The sequence below is a fragment of the Phyllobates terribilis genome, unplaced genomic scaffold (assembly GCF_046119375.1).
Source record: "Phyllobates terribilis strain yellow unplaced genomic scaffold, ASM4611937v1 Scaffold_9__5_contigs__length_417890890, whole genome shotgun sequence".
Classification (NCBI taxonomy): domain Eukaryota; kingdom Metazoa; phylum Chordata; class Amphibia; order Anura; family Dendrobatidae; genus Phyllobates; species Phyllobates terribilis.
In genome coordinates, this window is record NW_027362769.1 from 330,201,485 (window position 1) to 330,222,459 (window position 20,975).

Consider the following 20,975-nt stretch of genomic DNA (forward strand, 5'->3'; position numbering starts at 1 on the left):
CAGTACATTCCCCCACACAGTCTGATTCCCCCACATCACTCCATACACAGTATAATGCCCCCGGAGTGCATTCCCCCCACACAGTATGATGTCCCCACAGTACATTCCCCCACACAGTATGATGTCCCCACAGTACATTCCCCCCACACAGTATGATGTCCCCACAGTACATTCTCTCCACACAGTATGATGTCCCCACAGTACATTCCCCCCACACAGTATGATATCCCCACAGTACATTCCCCCCACACAGTATGATGTCCCCACAGTACATTCTCTCCACACAGTATGATGTCCCCACAGTACATTCCCCCCACACAGTATGATGTCCCCACAGTACATTCCCCCCACACAGTATGATGTTCTCACAGTACATTCTCTCCACACAGTATGATGTCCCCACAGTACATTCCCCCCACACAGTATGATGTCCCCACAGTACATTCCCCCCACACAGTATGATGTCCTCACAGTACATTCTCTCCACACAGTATGATGTCCCCACAGTACATTCCCCCCACACAGTATGATATCCCCACAGTACATTCCCCCCACACAGTATGATATTCCCACAGTACTGTAGATTCTCCAACACAGTATGATGCCACCTTATCAGAGTATGATACCCACCAAAGACCCCTAACTCAGTTTGAAGCTATCACAAGCCCCTCCACACAATATAATGCCCCCACAGCCCCACACACAGTATAAATGCCCCCACGCACAGTATGACGCCACTATAATGCCACACAGTATGATGCCCCCAAAGTCCACATACAAAAACATACAAATACTGCACACTTGCCCCTTTACATCGCTGCTCTTGGATTACTGAATTGGTCTCTGCACATCCTGCCTTCAGGTCACAAGACATTCTCCAAGATACTTCAGGTTTTAACTAGACAGAATGAAGAAGCAAGGACCTGCCTGGTCCGAGCCTCATCATTATATCCAACTCTATTGCGTCCTAAAGACACAGATGCAGTGGAATCCAGGACATAGTCCCGACCTCCCAGGACAGAGGAACAGCTCTACAAATTTTGGACCGTCGTGATGGATCCAGGATGGTTGAGAGTTGTGCTTCTAATGTTGAGTGCCAGCTGGCGTATGGAGACATGTAGGCCAGGCAATGCTCCCTGGATAAGGAATATCCAAATTAGCTCTCCTCCAGGAGGAAGGAAGTCCGACTCTAATGCAATCTATTGGAAGCTGCTAACCTATAAGTCAATGTCTAACCCTTTCTAGAGTCTTGTCACATGGCATAGGATATTTAGCCAAACCTGGGTCATCTGCTAAAGGACATCCTTTTCTGGGTCACCCTTTAGATTATATAGACCAACAGGTTTTTAGATGTTTGATCACCCATATTGTAAGTGATATATTATGTATGAATTCAGTTGATTACATTTTTGCATTTCAGGCATTGTTTAGGACAGTGGCTATGATGGTCCCGGACTATGCTCTTATTGGGGAAATATCCCTTTATTCAATGGGATTCTTGGATTCTAGAAGGTAAGAGCACACGCATTGCCAGGTTCACATGAGCGTATGGAAAATCGTCTGTTTTTCATCCAGAACTAAAAAAAAGACGATTTATCATTCTATTGTCATCAGTATACCATCTGTATGGCAGTTTTTTACTTTTGTATGACATACTTAAGCAATAAAGCGCAGAATACAGTTTCCTATATTAAAGGGGTTTTCTGGGTCATTAACATTGATGGCCTATTCTTAGGATAGGTCATCAATGACTGATCGGTGGGGGTGCGACACCCACCACCCCGCCGATCAGCTGTTCCCGGTGTCTGCGCAGGCCAGATCTGCTCAGTTACGGAGCTGGACAGCTCCGTCTGAGAAATGGTGGCCGCGCCCTGGTACTGCACATCCCCCCTATTGATTTAAATAGGTGGCAGATGTGCAGTACCCGGCCGTGGCCACTATACAGTCGACGGAGCTGTGCCGTGCAGGTGAGCAGTTACGACCGCCACAGGGAACAGCTGATCGGCGGGGGTGCCGCCGGGTGTCACACCCCCACCGATCAGGCATTGATGACCTATCCTATATGAGGCTGAACTTCCTGAAAAAAGGCAAACAAGTGATGGAGCACCAGTCCAAGGAAAAGGGGATAAGGAACAGATAAGGAACATGTTGTTGTTGAAGAATGTCCATTGTGATGGCGTTCATCAGTAATAATAAAGATAGTTTTGTTTTTTTTGTAGAAGAGATGGGATTTTGTATTAATCCTTTTATCAAACAAAGTACAGAGCAGACGTCCTATTAGAAGAACACATTAATAATTCTTTTCTTTGCATTGAATTAAGCAGAAAGGGAATATTCTTTACATGATATCACTAAATGATGCAGATGGAAGATTAAGCATTCTGATTATCTGCTCCCTGAAACGTATCATACAATTACCTGCTAAATATTTCACAATAGGATCATTTCCTTTAATTGCTCTATACTGGCGACGTTAGCTTGAGTTCCGATCCATGATTGAAGCAACCTATTAAGCCAATATAAGTCACTTATTCTCCTGTTTGGCTATAATCTCCCATATGAAATGAATCCTACAGCAGCTTCAGGGTTTCCTTATTACTTATGCTAAAGGGTCAAGTTTACTTGTAAAGAATAACTACACTTTATATTTAGTTTTCTGTTTTAATTCTACATTATAGGTGAAGATAAGAAACTTTGTAATATATTTTATGTGAGAAAAATGCCTCTTTCCCAATTTATTAGGCCAGGTTCAGATGGCCATATGGAAAAAAACGGGCCAGTCGCATCCACAAATTGCAGATGTGACTGGCTCCATGTGCTCCATGCCAGAGATGCCATTACATTGCATGCATTATTCTGCTCTGTAAAATGGACCAGTATAGTGCATGCATAGATTATTTTCTGCGCAGACCTTAGGTCCACATGGGAAATTGGCCACTCTGGCTTACAGGGTACATTGTGCACGTGGACAGTGCACAGACCTGTTATGAGCTCTTCTCAATGCCCCTGCCACGCAAGGTGTGGGAAAGACTAAGTGCAACATGAAGGGAAGAGGGGAAGGGAGCCCAGACTCTAGGGAAAGGGGGGAGTGGAGACCTCCTAGGCTGATCTAATATCACCCTGTCTCCCCTATCGTCCCTATATTGGTTCCTCACCAGTCGCCACACAGGAACCTAAACCCTGTATTTCCCTTGCGCTTGGCCCTGGATAGGAAAGGTGGGGATGAGCACTAGTCAGTCCCCACTAACAACTAAAGACAACAAAGGAGACAAACACTGGGGAAAGTAACTTAGCTTGAGCCGACTTCAGGCAGATTACACCAAACGTCCTCCTAGCACCAAAGAGGAAGTAAGCAGACTGCAATAGCTCCAAGCCTTCAAAAGAGAGTATGTGAATATCACCAGCATCTGCCAGTAGCAAACAGAAAGTATTTAAACACCCAGGCCTGGATGTCAATTAGCAGGAGGAAGGTAGCCTCTGGGTCCTAGAGTGAGACAGATCTAAAAAGGTGTCTGTAATGCCAAATGAAGAGATCTTCTGCAACCAACTGCAGAGCGACTGTCTGTCACATCTGACACACCCGTGACAGCGCCCTTAGTTACTTAACTCATACACTGAATATTAAAACTGGAAACAAATGGGTTAACCTGTACCCCCGTCAAAGGATGATGAGAAGACAGAAATTCAATTCTGCTGTTTATTGGGCAACATATTTCTAAGTTTCAAACTTCTGATGAATCGATTGCCCAGGAATTAAATGGCAGCTGCTTCACCAGAACTTAGAAACTTTGAAACGCGTTGACCAATGAACGGCAGAATTGGATTCCTGTCTTCTCATCATCCTTTGATGGCAGCGCAGGTTAACCCATTTGTTTCCAGTTTTATGATTCTTTCCTCGTGGGTCTACAGCAGCCTAAGTCTTTTTCAGCATTTGTGGGCACACATCCTGATCAGGTAAGCACGTTCGTACATATCCTTTCCCAACTTTTACCCAGATAAAACCCTACTGCGCTTTTTGCTCCTTCCAGGTTTCTTTAATTTATACACTGAATATTCACTCTTAAAAACTGCTCAAATCTATCTACAGTTCTGTCTTCAGTGAGGGATCAAATTACATCTGCTGCCTGTAGAGGTCTATACGTAGAGGGGGGAGATTTGGTGAGAAGAAAAAAAGAGGCAGAAAAATACAAAATTACTGTAAGCTAATGAGGCTTTTTGTGAATAGGGCATGCAGAGGGAAAACTGTGAAATCACGCAGCATATAGTGACCAGAAATTTTACTCATTATTCCTCGTGTGCATACACACCTGAAAGTACAGTAATACTTTAACATCCGGACCTGATATGACTAGAAGAACCTAAAAATGATGTCTCATCAGTATGCTGTCCATGTGCCAAATGGACAACACATGGACTAATGCCACTGAATGGACTAGTTCACATAAATGTCTTTGCGCATAGACTGATGATGAGCTTGTATTCCATTTTTCGGATGAGTCTCGCCCATTAATCTCAAACTCATCGTTCTGGCATCCATTGGTAACATATCCGTCCCAATTATTACATAGGGAGCTGTATTTGGCCTTTTATTTTTTTTTTAATTGTGGATGTATAAAAAGGAAGTCATCTTAATTTAAAAAATGAACATACAAATGTTACAGACCGACAAACGGATGTAAAATCAGACGGATGAAATAAACCGATGATGTTTCTTACACTCGTCTGAACCCAGCCTTAAAGGGAATCTGTCACCAGATTTATGCTATGTAATCTTTTTTTACAGCAATGTGTCACTTACTAGGCTGCCTGCTGTAGTTTTGAGAAAATCACTGTTTTATCAGCAGGTAATTATTACTAGAGGACTACTTGGCTTGCTGCAAGGTAGTCCAACCGTGCTTTTACCTCTGATTGGCAGCTTTCTGTCTATGCACAGTGCACACTGAAAGCATCCAATCAGCAGTGTGGGCGGGGTTCTACAGAGCTCAGCATTCAGAGAACTGCTAGATCTGCAGCGGTATAAACCGTTTTTAATTAAAACTGCAGCAAGCAGCCCAGTAAGTGATACAACGCTGGAATCAGGGTCTCTTTCCCTACATTATGCTGCTCTCAGATGGGGTGTAGCAAAAACCTGGTGACAGATTCACTTTAAAGGCTTTGTCCAATCTGGACAACCTCTAATCCTATAACCTATTAGTGCATGTGAATGTCATTGACAATCAGCAGCCCCATCGGACCCGAGCCCTCTGCATATGACATATTACATAGGAGATGTAATTAGAGGTAATAAGACAGGCCCGTAGAGGTGTCTGAGAATATGACTTCTGAGCACGTTCCACCAGCTTGCTTTCCACATCTAGTTACGCCTGTTCCTGGACGTCTTGTGTTTGTACATTGATTTCTATGTTATTAGTGTGTCCGTCCTGAGAGTACAGCTATATAAGCCAGCACAGCAGAAGCGTTCAGCCCCCAAGGGACCCTGTGTAATAGGCCATGGCTGGGAAATGGCCCTTTTAACTCTTTAATGACAGCGGCTGTTTGAGCCTTCTTAGAACAAGCAATTTCTTTTAGTGTTTTCATCCTCTTGTTTTAATGTCTCATTCAGACATCAGGTTTTTTTTTCTCGTCTGTGGAAAAAAAGGAGCAATTTTCATCAGGGTCTGGTTGGTGTGTCAGTGATTTTTTTCGTATGCCAAGAAGAAAACTATTGCAAAGCTTTTCCCACCCATAAGGGCTCATGCAGACATTTTTATTTAATTACTTTTATTCATTTATTTAGCTCCATTAATTCCATAATGCTTTACAGACATTATCATCCCTGTCCCCATTGGGGCTCACAATCTAGATTCCTTATCAGTATGTCTTTGGAGTGTGGAAGGAAACTGGGGAACCTGGAGGAAACCCACAGAAACATGGGGAGAACATACAAACTCCTTGCAGATGTTGTCCTTGGTGGGATTTGAACCCAGGACCCCAGTGCTGAAAGGCTGCAGTGCTAAACACTGAGCCGTCCATGCCAATCAGTCTGAGCATGGATCACTAATGCATGGACTGGGCACGGGTCTCCTGACCCGAGTATGACAATCGCATAGAATTATATGAAGCTGTCACGCTCAGGTCGGGAGAGCCGTGGCCAGTCCATGCGTTGCGATCCAAGATCCACGGATGTCTGGATGACCCCTAAGGCTAAGTATACATGGGCATATAATAAAATGTCTGATTTTCATCCAGAAAGAGTCAGTTTGGACTAGGATAAAAAATGTGGTCGTATGAACATTGTTACAGAAGGGCAGCACACAGGTAACATCCAAGAGCTGCCCATGATTTTCACGGACCCATAGAATTTTATGGTTGATTTGATTTTGATCTTTGATTCAGATCAAAGACAGAAATGTCTCCATGATTTTTTTTGTAGACACATTCTGCAAAAACCACAGGCATGTGTACAGCCGCATAGACCGTAATGGTCTATCCATGAATAACATATATTGAATACAAACGTGAAACACGGACATCTGACTGAGACTTAAAGGGAACCATTCACCTCAGAAAACTCTATTTACCTGAATATATAGGGTGAATCTGCAGGTAAATAGTGCTGTATGACCGCCTTACTGGCCACCACTACTGGGTGCTATATACTATGATTGTCAGCTGGCTCGGCAGTGCATCTGATCCAACCACCACTGATACAGAAGTTGAAACGTCAAGACCGGGCCAAGAAATATCTGAAGACAGATTTTTCAAAGGATTTATGGACTGATGAGATGAAAGTGACGTTTGACAGACCAATCGAATGTGCCTGTGGCTAAATCACTAAAGGGCACAGACTTTGTCTTCAACTCAGACGTCAGCAAGGTGGAGGTAGGGAACTGCTAAGGGCTGGGATTATTAAAGATAAGCTAGTTGGACTTTTTCAGGTTGAATATGGACTCAAAGCCAACTCCCAAACTTACTGCCAGTGTTTAGAAGACACTTTCTTCAAGCTGTGGACAGGAAAAAGTCTGCATCTTTCAAGTAAAACCATCACATGCACCGAAGTCTCCACTGCTCGGCTAGCCATTTTTTTACCCAGTCTTGGCATTTCAACTTCTATGTCTTGCTCAGTCGCTCAGTCGTGGTTCTGTTTCCTTCTTCCTTAACTAGGCCATATCTCTGAGCACTGAACTCCTTGTACTTCTGTGTCTTGCTCAGTGGTGGTCGGGTTTCCTCCTTCCTTACCTCCGCCATGTCTGTGAGCATTGAACTCCTTGTACTTCTGTGTCTTGCTCAGTGGTGGTCGGGTTTCCTCCTTCCTTATCTCAGCCATATCGCTGAGCACTGAACTCCTTGTACTTCTGTGTCTTGATCAGTGGTGGTTGGGTTTCCTTCTTCCTTACCTCCGCCATGTCTCTGAGCATTGAACTCCTTGTACTTCTGTGTCTTGCTCAGTGGTGGTTGGGTTTCCTCCTTCCTTACTTCCGCCGTGTCTCTGAGCACTGAACTCCTTGTACTTCTGTGTCTTGCTCAGTGGTGGTCGGGTTTCCTCCTTCCTTACCTCCGCCATGTCTGTGAGCATTGAACTCCTTGTACTTCTGTGTCTTGCTCAGTGGTGGTCGGGTTTCCTCCTTCCTTACCTCCGCCATGTCTGTGAGCATTGAACTCCTTGTACTTCTGTGTCTTGCTCAGTGGTGGTCGGGTTTCCTCCTTCCTTACCTCCGCCATGTCTGTGAGCATTGAACTCCTTGTACTTCTGTGTCTTGCTCAGTGGTGGTCGGGTTTCCTCCTTCCTTATCTCAGCCATATCGCTGAGCACTGAACTCCTTGTACTTCTGTGTCTTGCTCAGTGGTGGTTGGGTTTCCTCCTTCCTTACCGCCGCAATGTCTCTGAGCACTGAACACCTTGCACTTCTGTGTCTTGTTCTAGGGTGGTCGGTTTCAGCCTCCTTACCTCCGCCATGTCTCTGAGCACTGAACACCTTGTACTTCTGTGTCTTATTCTAGGGTGGTCAGGTTTCCTCCTTCCCTACCTCCGCCATGTCTCTGAGCACTGAACACCTTGTACTTCTGTGTCTTGTTCTAGGGTGGTCAGGTTTCCTCCTTCCCTACCTCCGCCATGTCTCTGAGCACTGAACTCCTTGTACCTCTGTGTCTTGTTCTGTGTTGGTCAGGTTTCCTCCTTCCTTACCTCGGCCATGTCTCTGAGCACTGAACACCTTGTACTTCTGTGTCTTGCTCAGTGGTGGTCGGGTTTCCTCCTTCCTGAGCTCTGCCATGTCTCTGAGCACTGAACTCCTTGTACTTTTGTATCTTGCTCAGTGGTGGTCTGGTTTCCTATTTCCCTAGCTCTGCCATGTCTCTGAGCACTGAACTCCTTGTACTTCTGTGTCTTGCTCAGTGGTGGTTCGGTTTCCTCCTTCCTTAGCTCTGCCATGTCTCTGAGCACTGAACACCTTGTACTTCTCTGTCTTGTTCTAGGGTGGTCAGGTTTCCTCCTTCCTTACCTCGGCCATGTCTCTGAGCACTGAACACCTTGTACTTCTGTGTCTTGCTCAGTGGTGGTCGGGTTTCCTCCTTCCTTAGCTCTGCCATGTCTCTGAGCACTGAACTCCGTGTACTTTTGTGTCTTGCTCAGTGGTGGTCTGGTTTCCTATTTCCTTAGCTCTGCCATGTCTCTGAGCACTGAACACCTTGTACTTCTGTGTCTTGCTCAGTGGTGGTTGGGTTTCCTCCTTCCTTAACTCGGCCGTGTCTTTGAACACTGAAGTCCTTGTACTTTTGTGTCTTGCTCAGTGGTGGTCTGGTTTCCTTTTTCCTTAGCTCTGCTATGTCTCTGAGCACTGAACTCCTTGTACTTCTGTGTCTTGCTCAGTCGTGGTCAGGTTTCCTTCTTCCTTACCTCCGCCATGTCTCTGAACACTGAACTCCTTGTACTTCTGTGTCTTGCTCAGTGGTGGTCGGGTTTCCTCCTTCCTTAGCTCTGCCATGTCTCTGAACACTGAACTCCTTGTACTTCTGTGTCTTGCTCAGTGGTGGTCGGGTTTCCTTCTTCCTTAGCTCTGCCATGTCTCTGAGCACTGAACTCCTTGTACTTCTGTGTCTTGCTCAGTGGTGGTCGGGTTTCCTTCTTCCTTAGCTCTGCCATGTCTCTGAGCACTGAACTCCTTGTACTTCTGTGTCTTGCTCATTGGTGGTTGGGTTTCCTTCTTCCTTAGCTCTGCCATGTCTCTGAGCACTGAACTCCTTGTTCTTCTGGGCCTCCAAGGAGGTTGCAGTTCTAAAATATGACAGCACTCAAGGAGTAATAAAATGATGATATGGTCAAAATACTCGCCTTAATTCTGCTCACAGTGTATTCTCCTGGTAGCCGCACTTCTAGTGCGGTGGCCGGGCAGCATTGTAATGTTACTTATCTGTAGATTAACTATATATTTATTATAAATAGCATTTTCTGAGTGTTCCCTTTAATGAAGTTTATGATAATGGATAGGAGAAAATCACAGATAGTAAAAACAGACACGCTGATCAAATACTGACAAAAAAAAAGAATCCAGCACAACGAAAGAAAATCGCTCCTTTTCTTCATGTACAGAAAAAAGCTTTTTTCTTTTTGATTTGGAAAATAAAAAAAACAACAAAAATAGCAGCAATTTCAGCATTGTTTATTGGCTTTATTGGTTATTTAGGATTAGTATTTAGGTTTTATTCTGTGGATCAGTGAATATAGAGGTATATTTTTTTTAATGCTCGTCATATCTGCTTTTCCACATTCGGAAACCCATAATTCGTATATATAACTTATTTAGTAATTATTATACATGTTTTTTTTTTATCAGGAAGGTAATAAAAATTAATTTTTATTAAGGATTTCTGACTTTTTTCCTTTTTACGGTGTAGTAAAAAATGAGTTTTTATCTTTAAAAAAAAGAATCATTTTTATTGAAAAGTTGATGAAACTTTATTTAATTATAGATTTTGGCCTATTAAGCCGGCGCTTGTGGCCTTCGTTAGGCCCCTATCTGTTAACTTTCTCACAAGTCACAACATACCCTAAGCAATGACACTAACTTCTTCCATTTACTCATCAGCATCATCTGTTATCATTGTGGAAATATGAAAATGGATTTAAAATCCCATTTCCCAGAACAGTCTTATTTTCTAAAAGAACCTTATATGACTTTTTCATGCAGATAAACTTTTTTCAGTAATAGTAATGGATAGAAAAGTAATGGAAAACAGCTTGGAAATAATGTACAATTTTTAGGAAAATGATTTGTGAAGAGATGGAAGATGATATGTGATGTTTGCTACCAGCAGGCGCCGGCGTGTGACTTCCAGCTGCTGTCGTTTTTCACGTACGATCACAGTTATTTATTTTTTACATTTAGATCTGTTGGGACTGGGACGCAGTGATAACATTAGCGCATCACCGGGCTCCTCGTAGATTAGCGCATTTTTAATGCTGATCATACATATAAAACAGCTAAATGCATGTTTGGTCATTGCCATGAATATTTTATTCAATATATCCAATAGACGTATTTAATAAAATTGTACCCCACCCCGCTAATTAAAGACATGTTTTATAGAAAAAATATCATTATTTGTTTCACTAGACCCATAACTTTTTGATTTTTTCCATCAACGTAGTGCGATCACTGTTTGACGTCTGCAGGGACGGGTGCATCACTAAGGCCTCATTCAGACATCCGTGTTGTTTGCATTCACTACACAGATATAACACGTACAGTGGTGGCCAAAAGTATTGGCACCCCTGCAATTCTGTCAGATAATACTGTTTCTTCCTGAAAATGATTGCAATCACAAATTCTTTGGTATTATTATCTTCATTTAATTTGTCTTCAATGAAAAAAACACAAAAAGAATTGTCCTAAAGCCAAATTGGATATAATTCCACACCAAACCTAAAAAAGGGGGTGGACGAAAGTATTGGCACCCTTTGAAAAATCATGTGATGCTTCTCTAATTGGTGTAATTAACAGCACCTGTAACTTACCTGTGGCACCTGACAGGTGTTGGCAATAACTAAATCACACTTGCAGTCAGTTAACATGGATTAAAGTTGACTCAACCTCTGTCCTGTGTCCTTGTGTGTACCGCATTGAGCATGGAGAAAAGAAAGAAGACCAAAGAACTGTCTGAGGACTTGAGAAACCAAATTGTGAGGAAGCATGAGCAATCTCAAGGCTACAAGTCCATCTCCAAAGACCTGAATGTTCCTGTGTCGTCCGTGCGCAGTGTCATCAAGAAGTTTAAAGCCCATGGCACTGTGGCTAACCTCCCTAGATGTGGACGGAAAAGAAAAATTGACGAGAGATTTCAACGCAAGATTGTGCGGATGGTGGATAAAGAACCTCGACTAACATCCAAACAAGTTCAAGCTGCCCTGCAGTCCGAGGGTACAACAGTGTCAACCCGTACTATCCGTCGATGTCTGAATGAAAAGGGACTGTATGGTAGGATACCCAGGAAGACCCCACTTCTTACCCCGAGACATAAAATAGCCAGGCTGGAGTTTGCCAAAACTTACCTGAGAAAGCCTAAAACGTTTTGGAAGAATGTTCTCTGGTCAGATGAGACAAAAGTAGAGCTTTTTGGGAAAAAGCATCAACATAGAGTGTACAGGAAAAAAAAAGAGACATTCAAAGAAAAGACCACGGTCCCTACAGTCAAACATGGCGGAGGTTCCCTGATGTTTTGGGGTTGCTTTGCTGCCTCTGGCACTGGACTGCTTGACCGTGTGCATGGCATTATGAAGTCTGAAGACTACCTACAAATTTTGCAGCATAATGTAGGGCCCAGTGTGAGAAAGCTGGGTCTCCCTCAGAGGTCATGGGTCTTCCAGCAGGACAATGACCCAAAACACACTTCCAAAAGCACTATAAAATGGTTTGAGAGAAAGCACTGGAGACTTCTAAGGTGGTCAGCAATGAGTCCAGACCTGAATCCCATAGAACACCTGTGGAGAGATCTCAAAATGGCAATTTGGAGAAGGCACCCTTCAAATATCAGGGACCTGGAGCAGTTTGCCAAAGAAGAATGGTCTACAATTCCAGCAGAGCATTGTAAGAAACTCATTGATGGTTACCGGAAGCGGTTGTTCGCAGTTATTTTGGCTAAAGGTTGTGCAACCAAGTATTAGGCTGAGGGTGCCAATACTTTTGTCTGGCCCATTTTTGGAGTTTTGTGTGAAGTGATCAATGATTTGATTTTTACTTCATTCTCTTTTGTGTTTTTTCCTTGCAAGCAAATTAAATGAAGATAATAAGACCAAAGAATTTGTGATTGCAATCATTTTCAGGAAGAAACTGAGTATTATCTGACAGAATTGCAGGGGTGCCAACACTTTTGGCCACCACTGTAGCCATTACAATCTATGGTGCTGTTCACATGTCTGGGTTTTTACACATTGTGTGTCTGTGCAAAACAGACGGAGACATGTCCATTTTTTTCCAGCAGTACGGATGAAAAGGGCCAATACAAGTCTATGGGTTCGTTAAAACCACGCATAACACACGGAGGGCGTCAGTGTTCCATCTGTGTGCCGTCCGCGTTAAACGTTGAAAAGTATAGAAGAAGCTTTGTCATTTATTTCTTTGTTTATCCATCCGTGAAAAACACTGGTGACACACTGATGGAAACACTGATGACACACTGATGGAAACACTGATGACACACTGATGGAAACACTGATGACACACTGCTGGAAAACACTGATGACACACTGATGGAAAACACCAATGACACACTGCTGGAAAACACCAATGACACACTGCTGGAAAACACTGATGACACACTGATGGAAAACACTGATGACACACTGATGGAAACACTGATGACACACTGATGGAAAACACTGATGACACACTGATGGAAACACTGATGACACACTGATGGAAAACACTGATGACACACTGATGGAAAACACTAATGACACACTGATGGAAAACACTGATGACACACTGATGGAAAACACTGATGACACACTGATGGAAACACTGATGACACACTGATGGAAACACTGATGACACACTGATGGAAACACTGATGACACACTGATGGAAAACACTGATGACACACTGATGGAAAACATTGATGACACACTGCTGGAAAACACCAATGACACACTGCTGGAAAACACTGATGACACACTGATGGAAAACACTGATGACACACTGATGGAAAACACTGATGACACACTGATGGAAAACACTGATGACACACTGATGGAAAACACTGATGACACACTGATGGAAACACTGATGACACACTGATGGAAACACTGATGACACACTGATGGAAAACACTGATGACACACTGATGGAAAACATTGATGACACACTGCTGGAAAACACCAATGACACACTGCTGGAAAACACTGATGACACACTGATGGAAAACACTGATGACACACTGATGGAAAACACTGATGACACACTGATGGAAACACTGATGACACACTGATGGAAACACTGATGACACACTGATGGAAAACACTGATGACACACTGATGGAAAACATTGATGACACACTGCTGGAAAACACCAATGACACACTGATGGAAAACACTGATGACACACTGATGGAAAACACTGATGGAAAACACTGATGACACACTGCTGGAAAACACTGATGACACACTTATGGAAAACACTGATGACACACTGATGGAAAACACTGATGACACACTGCTGGAAAACACCAATGACACTGCTGGAAAACACTGATGACACACTGATGGAAAACACTGATGACACACTGATGGAAAACACTGGTGACACACTAATGGAAAACACTGATGACACACTGATAACACACTGATGACACACTGATGGAAAACACTGGTGACACACTGATGGAAAACACTGATGACACACTGATAACACACTGATGACACACTGATGACACACTGATGGAAAACTGATGGAAACACTTATGACACACTGATGGAAAACACTGATGACACACTGCTGGAAAACACCGATGACACACTGATGGAAAACACTAATGACACACTGATGGAAAACACTGATGACACACTGATTGAAACACTGAGGACACACTGCTGGAAAACACCAATGACACACTGATGGAAAACACTGATGACACACTGATGGAAAACACTGATGACACACTGATGGAAAACACTGATGACACACTGATGGAAAACACTGATGGAAAACACTGAGGACACGCTGCTGGAAAACACCGATGACACACTGATGGAAAACACTGATGGAAAACACTGATGGAAAACACTGATGGAAAACACTGATGGAAACACTGATGACACACTGATGGAAACACTGATGACACACTGATGGAAACACTGATGACACACTGATGGAAAACACTGATGACACACTGATGGAAACACTGATGACACACTGATGGAAAACACCGATGACACACTGATAGAAAACACTGATGACACACTGAAGGAAAACACTGATGACACACTGCTGGAAAACACCGATGACACACTGATGACACACTGATAGAAAACACTGATGACACACTGATGGAAAACACTGATGGAAAACACTGATGACACACTGATGGAAACACTGATGACACACTGATGGAAAACACTGATGACACACTGATGGAAACACTGATGACACATTGATGGAAAACACTGATGACACACTGATGGAAAACACTGATGACACACTGATGGAAAACACTGATGACACACTGATGGAAAACACTAATGATACACTGATGGAACACACTGATGACACACTGATGGAAAACACTGATGACACACTGATGGAAAACACTGATGACACACTGATGGAAAACACTGATGACACACGGCTGGAAAACACTGATGGAAAACACTAATGACACACTGATGGAAAACACTGATGGAAAACACTGATGACACACTGATGGAAAACACTGATGACACACTGATGGTAAAAACGGAGTTAGGTAAATGAGGATTGAGTCTGTGGGGGCGAGAGCTGCTGTTTGCAGTGGACTCTTGCTTTGGCTAATAGAAGGGGTCACGCTCCCGTCTATGATGTCACCATATCCTAATAGCCCCTGGGATTTATTTAAGGATCCTTCAATTCTTCGGGGTTGAAATAACAGCTCTTCTGGGTATCAGTAATGAGAACAACAGAACAGGAAGGGAATAGAATGCTAAATGCTAACATTTGGTGGATTCACGGTACACATGAGGAAATCTGTATTTCCTGCTGACTTAGGACTGACGATATCCAAGAAGCTGAGACATCAGTTTGAGAATGAGAAAATAAAGTAATTCTAGTAGCCCAGGAACATTGCATCTATGAAGCCGAGGCGTCATTTATCCTGACCGTCTTTTGTGAAATTGTCTCTCTCATGCAATAAATAACCCAGAAAAATGCTGAGTAAGTGCAAAAACGTTGGAGGATCTCTACCCGCTAATGATGTGTGTTATCCTATATTCAAGTATTTCCCATAAAATAACCCATTTTGATGCATCTGTTATTCCTTTTGAAAATGTATGAAGAAATTGACAACTCGATGTTAGCATTTATCTTTGAAATTTGGCGTGTCTCGACACACTACGAAAGTATCAGACTGTGCTGGGATACACTATGGTGAAAAGGGGTTTTAAAGGGAAGCTGTCACTGGGTTTTTGTTACCTCATCTGACCGCAGCATAATGTAGGCAAAGAGACACTGAATCCAATGATGTATCACTTACATTACTGGGTGCAGCAGTTCTCACACAATCAGAGCTTTTAGATTTAGCATGTAGCAGAGCTGAGAAAGCTGCCCCGCCCACTGTGTCCAAAGTCTATAGACAATGAGCTGCATATCACAGGAGGGGGCGGAGTCTTACTAGCATGCTGGCACTGCTGTAGCTGATGTAGTCTAGGCAATGATAATCACCAGGTGATAAATCCATCAGTGTAAGTAAATAACAGCAGACAGCCTGACATGTGACACATCTTTGTATTCTGTGTTTTAACCCCTACCTTATGCTGTCCTCAGATTACATAGCAAAAAGCTGCTGACAGATTCCCTTTAATTTATTCGTACATTTCCAGGAGGAATAACAGAGGAACGTCTCAATGAAGAATTCTAAAAAAATGTGCTCCAGAATTGTTATTTTATGGGGAATAAAAGTGTTTACTAAAGAAGACATTTCAGGAGAGCCGAATGCCATCTGCAACCATTCTACTTTTGTTTTATTATCAGAGCATGGGTATATTAATTGTGTGATGATATACTTCCACTAAGAAGCAAATGTCAGGTTAAAGAAAATCTGTCACCATGATAACCTCATGGTATACAGAAATTACATAGAATAGATAGAAAGAGATTATTGATCTGAGTGCAAAAATAATAATCAGTCCATGCAAGTAAATGTCCTTAAAGGGAGTTTGCCCCCAGGTTTTTGCCACAAATCTGAGAGCAGCATAATGGAGGGACAGAGACCCTGATTCCAATGATGCATCACTTACTGGGCTGCTTGCTGTAGTTTTAATAAAATCCCAGTTTTATCTGATGTAGATCTAGCAGTTCTCTGAATGCTGAGCTCTGTATAACCCCGCCCACACCACTGATTGGATGCTTTCTGTGTACACTGTGCATAGGCAGAAAGGTGCCAATCAGTGCTGGGGGCGGGGTTATACAGAGCTCATGAATATGGAGGACTACATGGCAGCAGATCTACTAGTCCTCCAGTGATAATCTCCTGATGATAAAACAGAGATTTTATCAAAGCTACAGCAAGCAGCCCAGTAAGTGACACATCACTGAGCTCAGGGTCTCTGTCTCTACATTATACTGCTCACAGATTAGGTGGCAAAAATTTGGTGACTGATCCCCTTTAAGGACACTCATTTTCATGGACTGATTATTGTTTCTGCACTTAGCATTGTTTGCATCGAACCAATAATCTCTCTCTATTTATTCTATATCATTTCTGTTTTTAATGAGATTATTAAATGCTGTTGTTGAGAACAATACGCTTGATGGGTTTTGCTGTATGTGTAGATGAGCTGCTTAATTTTTCTTTTATTTCTCAGCCTGGCTCAGAAGATTGTCGCCACTTACCGGCTGTGTTCTGAGCAGCTGTCATCTCAGCATCACTACGACTATGGGATGCGGGCCGTGAAATCTGTCCTCACCGCTGCTGGCAACCTGAAGCTTAAGTATCCAGAAGAGGATGAGAGCGTGCTTCTCCTGCGAGCACTACTAGACGTTAACCTGGCAAAATTCTTGGCACAAGACGTCCCTCTCTTTGAGGTAATGAGACAGCGAGTCGTTACAAGTTCTTATCTTCATCATTTTCCTTTAGTGCAGAGATAAGCAAAAGAGCCTTTCCACTCAAAACTTACATTGTCGCTGTACTTTCAGACAATATGACCTCATGTGATAGCTAATGTGATAAATTGACAATAATAGTAATATAAAAATAATGTTTTCTTACCCCCAATAGTTGATCCAAAGCATCGGTCACTAGTTCTATGCCCTTCTATGTATTTCCCTGTCCATTGCCGCCTGTTGTCGAGTGTAATCAGTCTGTAGCAGCAGAGATGGCTTTCTTTGCTTCTCTGCTCTTCAGACAGCTTTCAGCTGGGTGATAGAAATGCATGCTGGGAAGTGAGAGAAAGGAAGTTCCAGAACCTACAGAATGGTCATGAAAAGGAACCACCCTAGAATTGGGATAATCTTTGGACATATTTGACTGCTATGTTATTGCTGGCAGCATTACCGATTCTTCTATCCACTGTATGCTGGGAAGTGAGAGAAAGGAAGTTCCAGTGCCTACAGTGCTGGCAGAATGGTGATGAAGAGGAACCACCCTAGAATTGGGATACTTTTTGGACATATTTGACTGCTATGTTATTGCTGGCAGCATTACTGATTCTTCTACCCACTGTATTCTGGGAAGTGAGAGAAAGGAAGTTCCAGCACCTACAGTGCTGGCAGAATGGTGATGAAGAGGAACCACCCTAGAATTGGGATACTTTTTGGACATATTTGACTGCTATGTTATTGCTGGCAGCATTACTGATTCTTCTATCCACTGCATGCTGAGAAGTGAGAGAAAGGAAGTTTCAGCACCTACAGTGCTGGCAGATTAGTGATGAAAAGGAACTACCCTAGAATTGGGATAATTTTTGGACATATTTGACTCCTATGTTATCGCTTTCAGCATTACCGATTCTTCTATCCACTGCATGCTGGGAAGTGAGAGAAAGGAAGTTTCAGCACCTACAGTGCTGGCAGATTAGTGATGAAAAGGAACTACCCTAGAATTGGGATAATTTTTGGAGATATTTGACTCCTATGTTATCGCTTTCAGCATTACCGATTTTTCTATCCACTGCATGCTGGGAAGTGAGAGAAAGGAAGTTTCAGCACCTACAGTGCTGGCAGATTAGTGATGAAAAGGAACTACCCTAGAATTGGGATAATTTTTGGACATATTTGACTCCTATGTTATCGCTTTCAGCATTACCGATTCTTCTATCCACTGCATGCTGGGAAGTGAGAGAAAGGAAGTTTCAGCACCTACAGTGCTGGCAGATTAGTGATGAAAAGGAACTACCCTAGAATTGGGATAATTTTTGGAGATATTTGACTCCTATGTTATCGCTTTCAGCATTACCGATTTTTCTATCCACTGCATGCTGGGAAGTGAGAGAAAGGAAGTTTCAGCACCTACAGTGCTGGCAGATTAGTGATGAAAAGGAACTACCCTAGAATTGGGATAATTTTTGGACATATTTGACTCCTATGTTATCGCTTTCAGCATTACCGATTCTTCTATCCACTGCATAGCACTTATTAAGCACTTTGTAGCTTGTAAAATAGAAGACAGAAGTAGTAATAAACTACTTCTGTCTTTGCCCTCAGTGTAAAAAGTTTATGACCAAGAACAGTAAATTTTATATTGCAAGGTCGTTATGAAATTACCGCATTTCTTACACATTTGTGGATTTTATCCAATTTACATGAATAGAGAAGAAAAAAATACTCAAAAATCACATATAATCACTTAAAAAGTGAATGGAAACCGCATAAAACCCATATAAAGCACAGATGGAAAAGTTAGTTGTTTTTTACAATGTGTTATTAGTGTGGTTTTCTGCCCTAATTCCATCACAGTTATATATTGGTGACATTGTTTTGGTAAAATACTGCCGTGTACATTCCTCCCCTATCATTAATAGTTGTAAACACTCCAATAAAATGCACTTTTATTAATCCCGGGGTGCATGGATTTCCTGTCACCTATTGTAAAACACAAAATCATCTAACTTATGTTGATAGATTTTTCTCACTAGCAATGTAATAACATATACCAGTAAGTCTATTAAGCTCTGTAAGAGCCTGTAATACTCCATTATACTGTCAGAACGTGTAAGAGCGATCCATCTCTCACGCACCCATCCATTATCTCCGTGACTGGCATTAATGACATTCTAAATGAGAGTTAGTGATCTACGATAACTCAAATGTCAAAAGTGTAAGACAAAAGACGTTGCCGGGGCCAGCGTGAGCTTTTCAGTAAAATTTACACTTATTACCTTCATCATTTAAAAGATGATTGGTTAAACTCGTTCTTCTGCTGAGATACAATTACTAGAACGCCTGTCTCGTCTAGTTTTCGCTGTCCATGTGCATTAATGAGCATTGGAAGACCATGACCTTGTCACTTTTAAACCTTCCTTGGATCACTTTCGGTAGGTACTAATCACCAGATCTTTTCGAAATAATCTGACCAAATCTGGTCATCACAATTTTGCCCTTGTCAAAGTCTCCCAGATCCTTACCCTTGGCCATCTTTCCAGCTTCCAATACGTCAACGTCAAGAAGTGACGGTTCACTTGCTTCCTAATAAATCTCACCTTTCGACAGGAACCATTCTCACCTAATCAATGTTAGCCACTTCACCTCTCAGTTGTTTTATTGGTATGGCTGATTGGTGTATACTCATAGAGAACATATTGACATGCCAGTAATGTCTACGGACATGCTGTCCAACCGGGCAGTTGTGGGATTGACATGAGCTGTAGGCATGGTGGTTTCAACAACAGAATTACCTCTGGTTTCATCAAAATCTCATCATTATAGGTCCTTCACCCTTATCACGCCAATAACATTTGTCTGCAGACTTCTTTAAATTAGTGCATATGTTAGATCTCCTTAAAAGATTATCAACGTGGATGCAGTAATATGTATATGTTTTGGGGACTATTTTTGGACTTCTTGTTATATAAATATGTCATAGAGCTTCCATGGATAGTCTTTTCACCAGCCCCTTAACTTAGTAGGTCCTAGGGTATGTTTTGGTGTCCACTCTTTTGCCCCTCTATGGGGATCTGGCCTTTACTGCAAGGGTGCAAGGGTTCCGGGGTTGCATACATGGAGTAGTTGCTGGCCGGTGCAGTGAGTAGGAAGTAGAATAGTTTTCATGCAAGCCAGAGGAACAAGCCCAAGGAACAAAATCAGCAGATGGGGTCAAAACCAGCAGAACAGACGCAGAGACCAAATCAGCAGGCAAAATTGATGTGCTGCAGATTCCAAACCTGTAGCCCTTGTCAATTTACACTGCAGATATTTTTTTCTTAAAATCTCATGCAATATGCTGGCACTCTAAAATGTAGCTGAATTTATGGGCACAGAAAATCCTCTTCACTTTCGCTGTGTGGGAACGTATCCGAATAGGCTGGCGATTTAGCATTTCAATTGGCTTGCTGACCAGTCTCAGCCTTGTTAATATACATAGATAACATAAGATGACTGCAGCAATGACACTGCTCAGCAGGATGAGCCTATGGGATGTAGCTGGGTGGCAAGTGAGGAAGCAAGCAGAAAAGGAACGTTTATTAGAAAGCATGCAGAAGAGGAAAGTTTAGTAGGAAGGGAACAGAAGAGGAAAGTTTAGTAGGAAGGGAACAGAAGAGGAAAGTTTAGTAGGAAGGGAACAGAAGAGGAAAGTTTAGTAGGAAGGGAACAGAAGAG

The 20,975-nt window shown here is 42.5% G+C and overlaps 1 protein-coding gene across 2 annotated transcripts in view; it reads left to right on the forward strand.

Annotated features, from left to right (window-relative positions):
* Positions 1-20,975, forward strand: part of DNAH3 (dynein axonemal heavy chain 3) — a 487,274-nt gene that overhangs the window by 265,270 nt on the left and 201,029 nt on the right. For both annotated transcript variants that reach the window (XM_073647962.1, XM_073647963.1), the window contains exons 32-33: positions 1,421-1,512; positions 17,027-17,246. In XM_073647962.1, the coding sequence (XP_073504063.1) occupies positions 1,421-1,512; positions 17,027-17,246 (312 nt within the window). The remainder of the gene's footprint in view (positions 1-1,420; positions 1,513-17,026; positions 17,247-20,975) is intronic.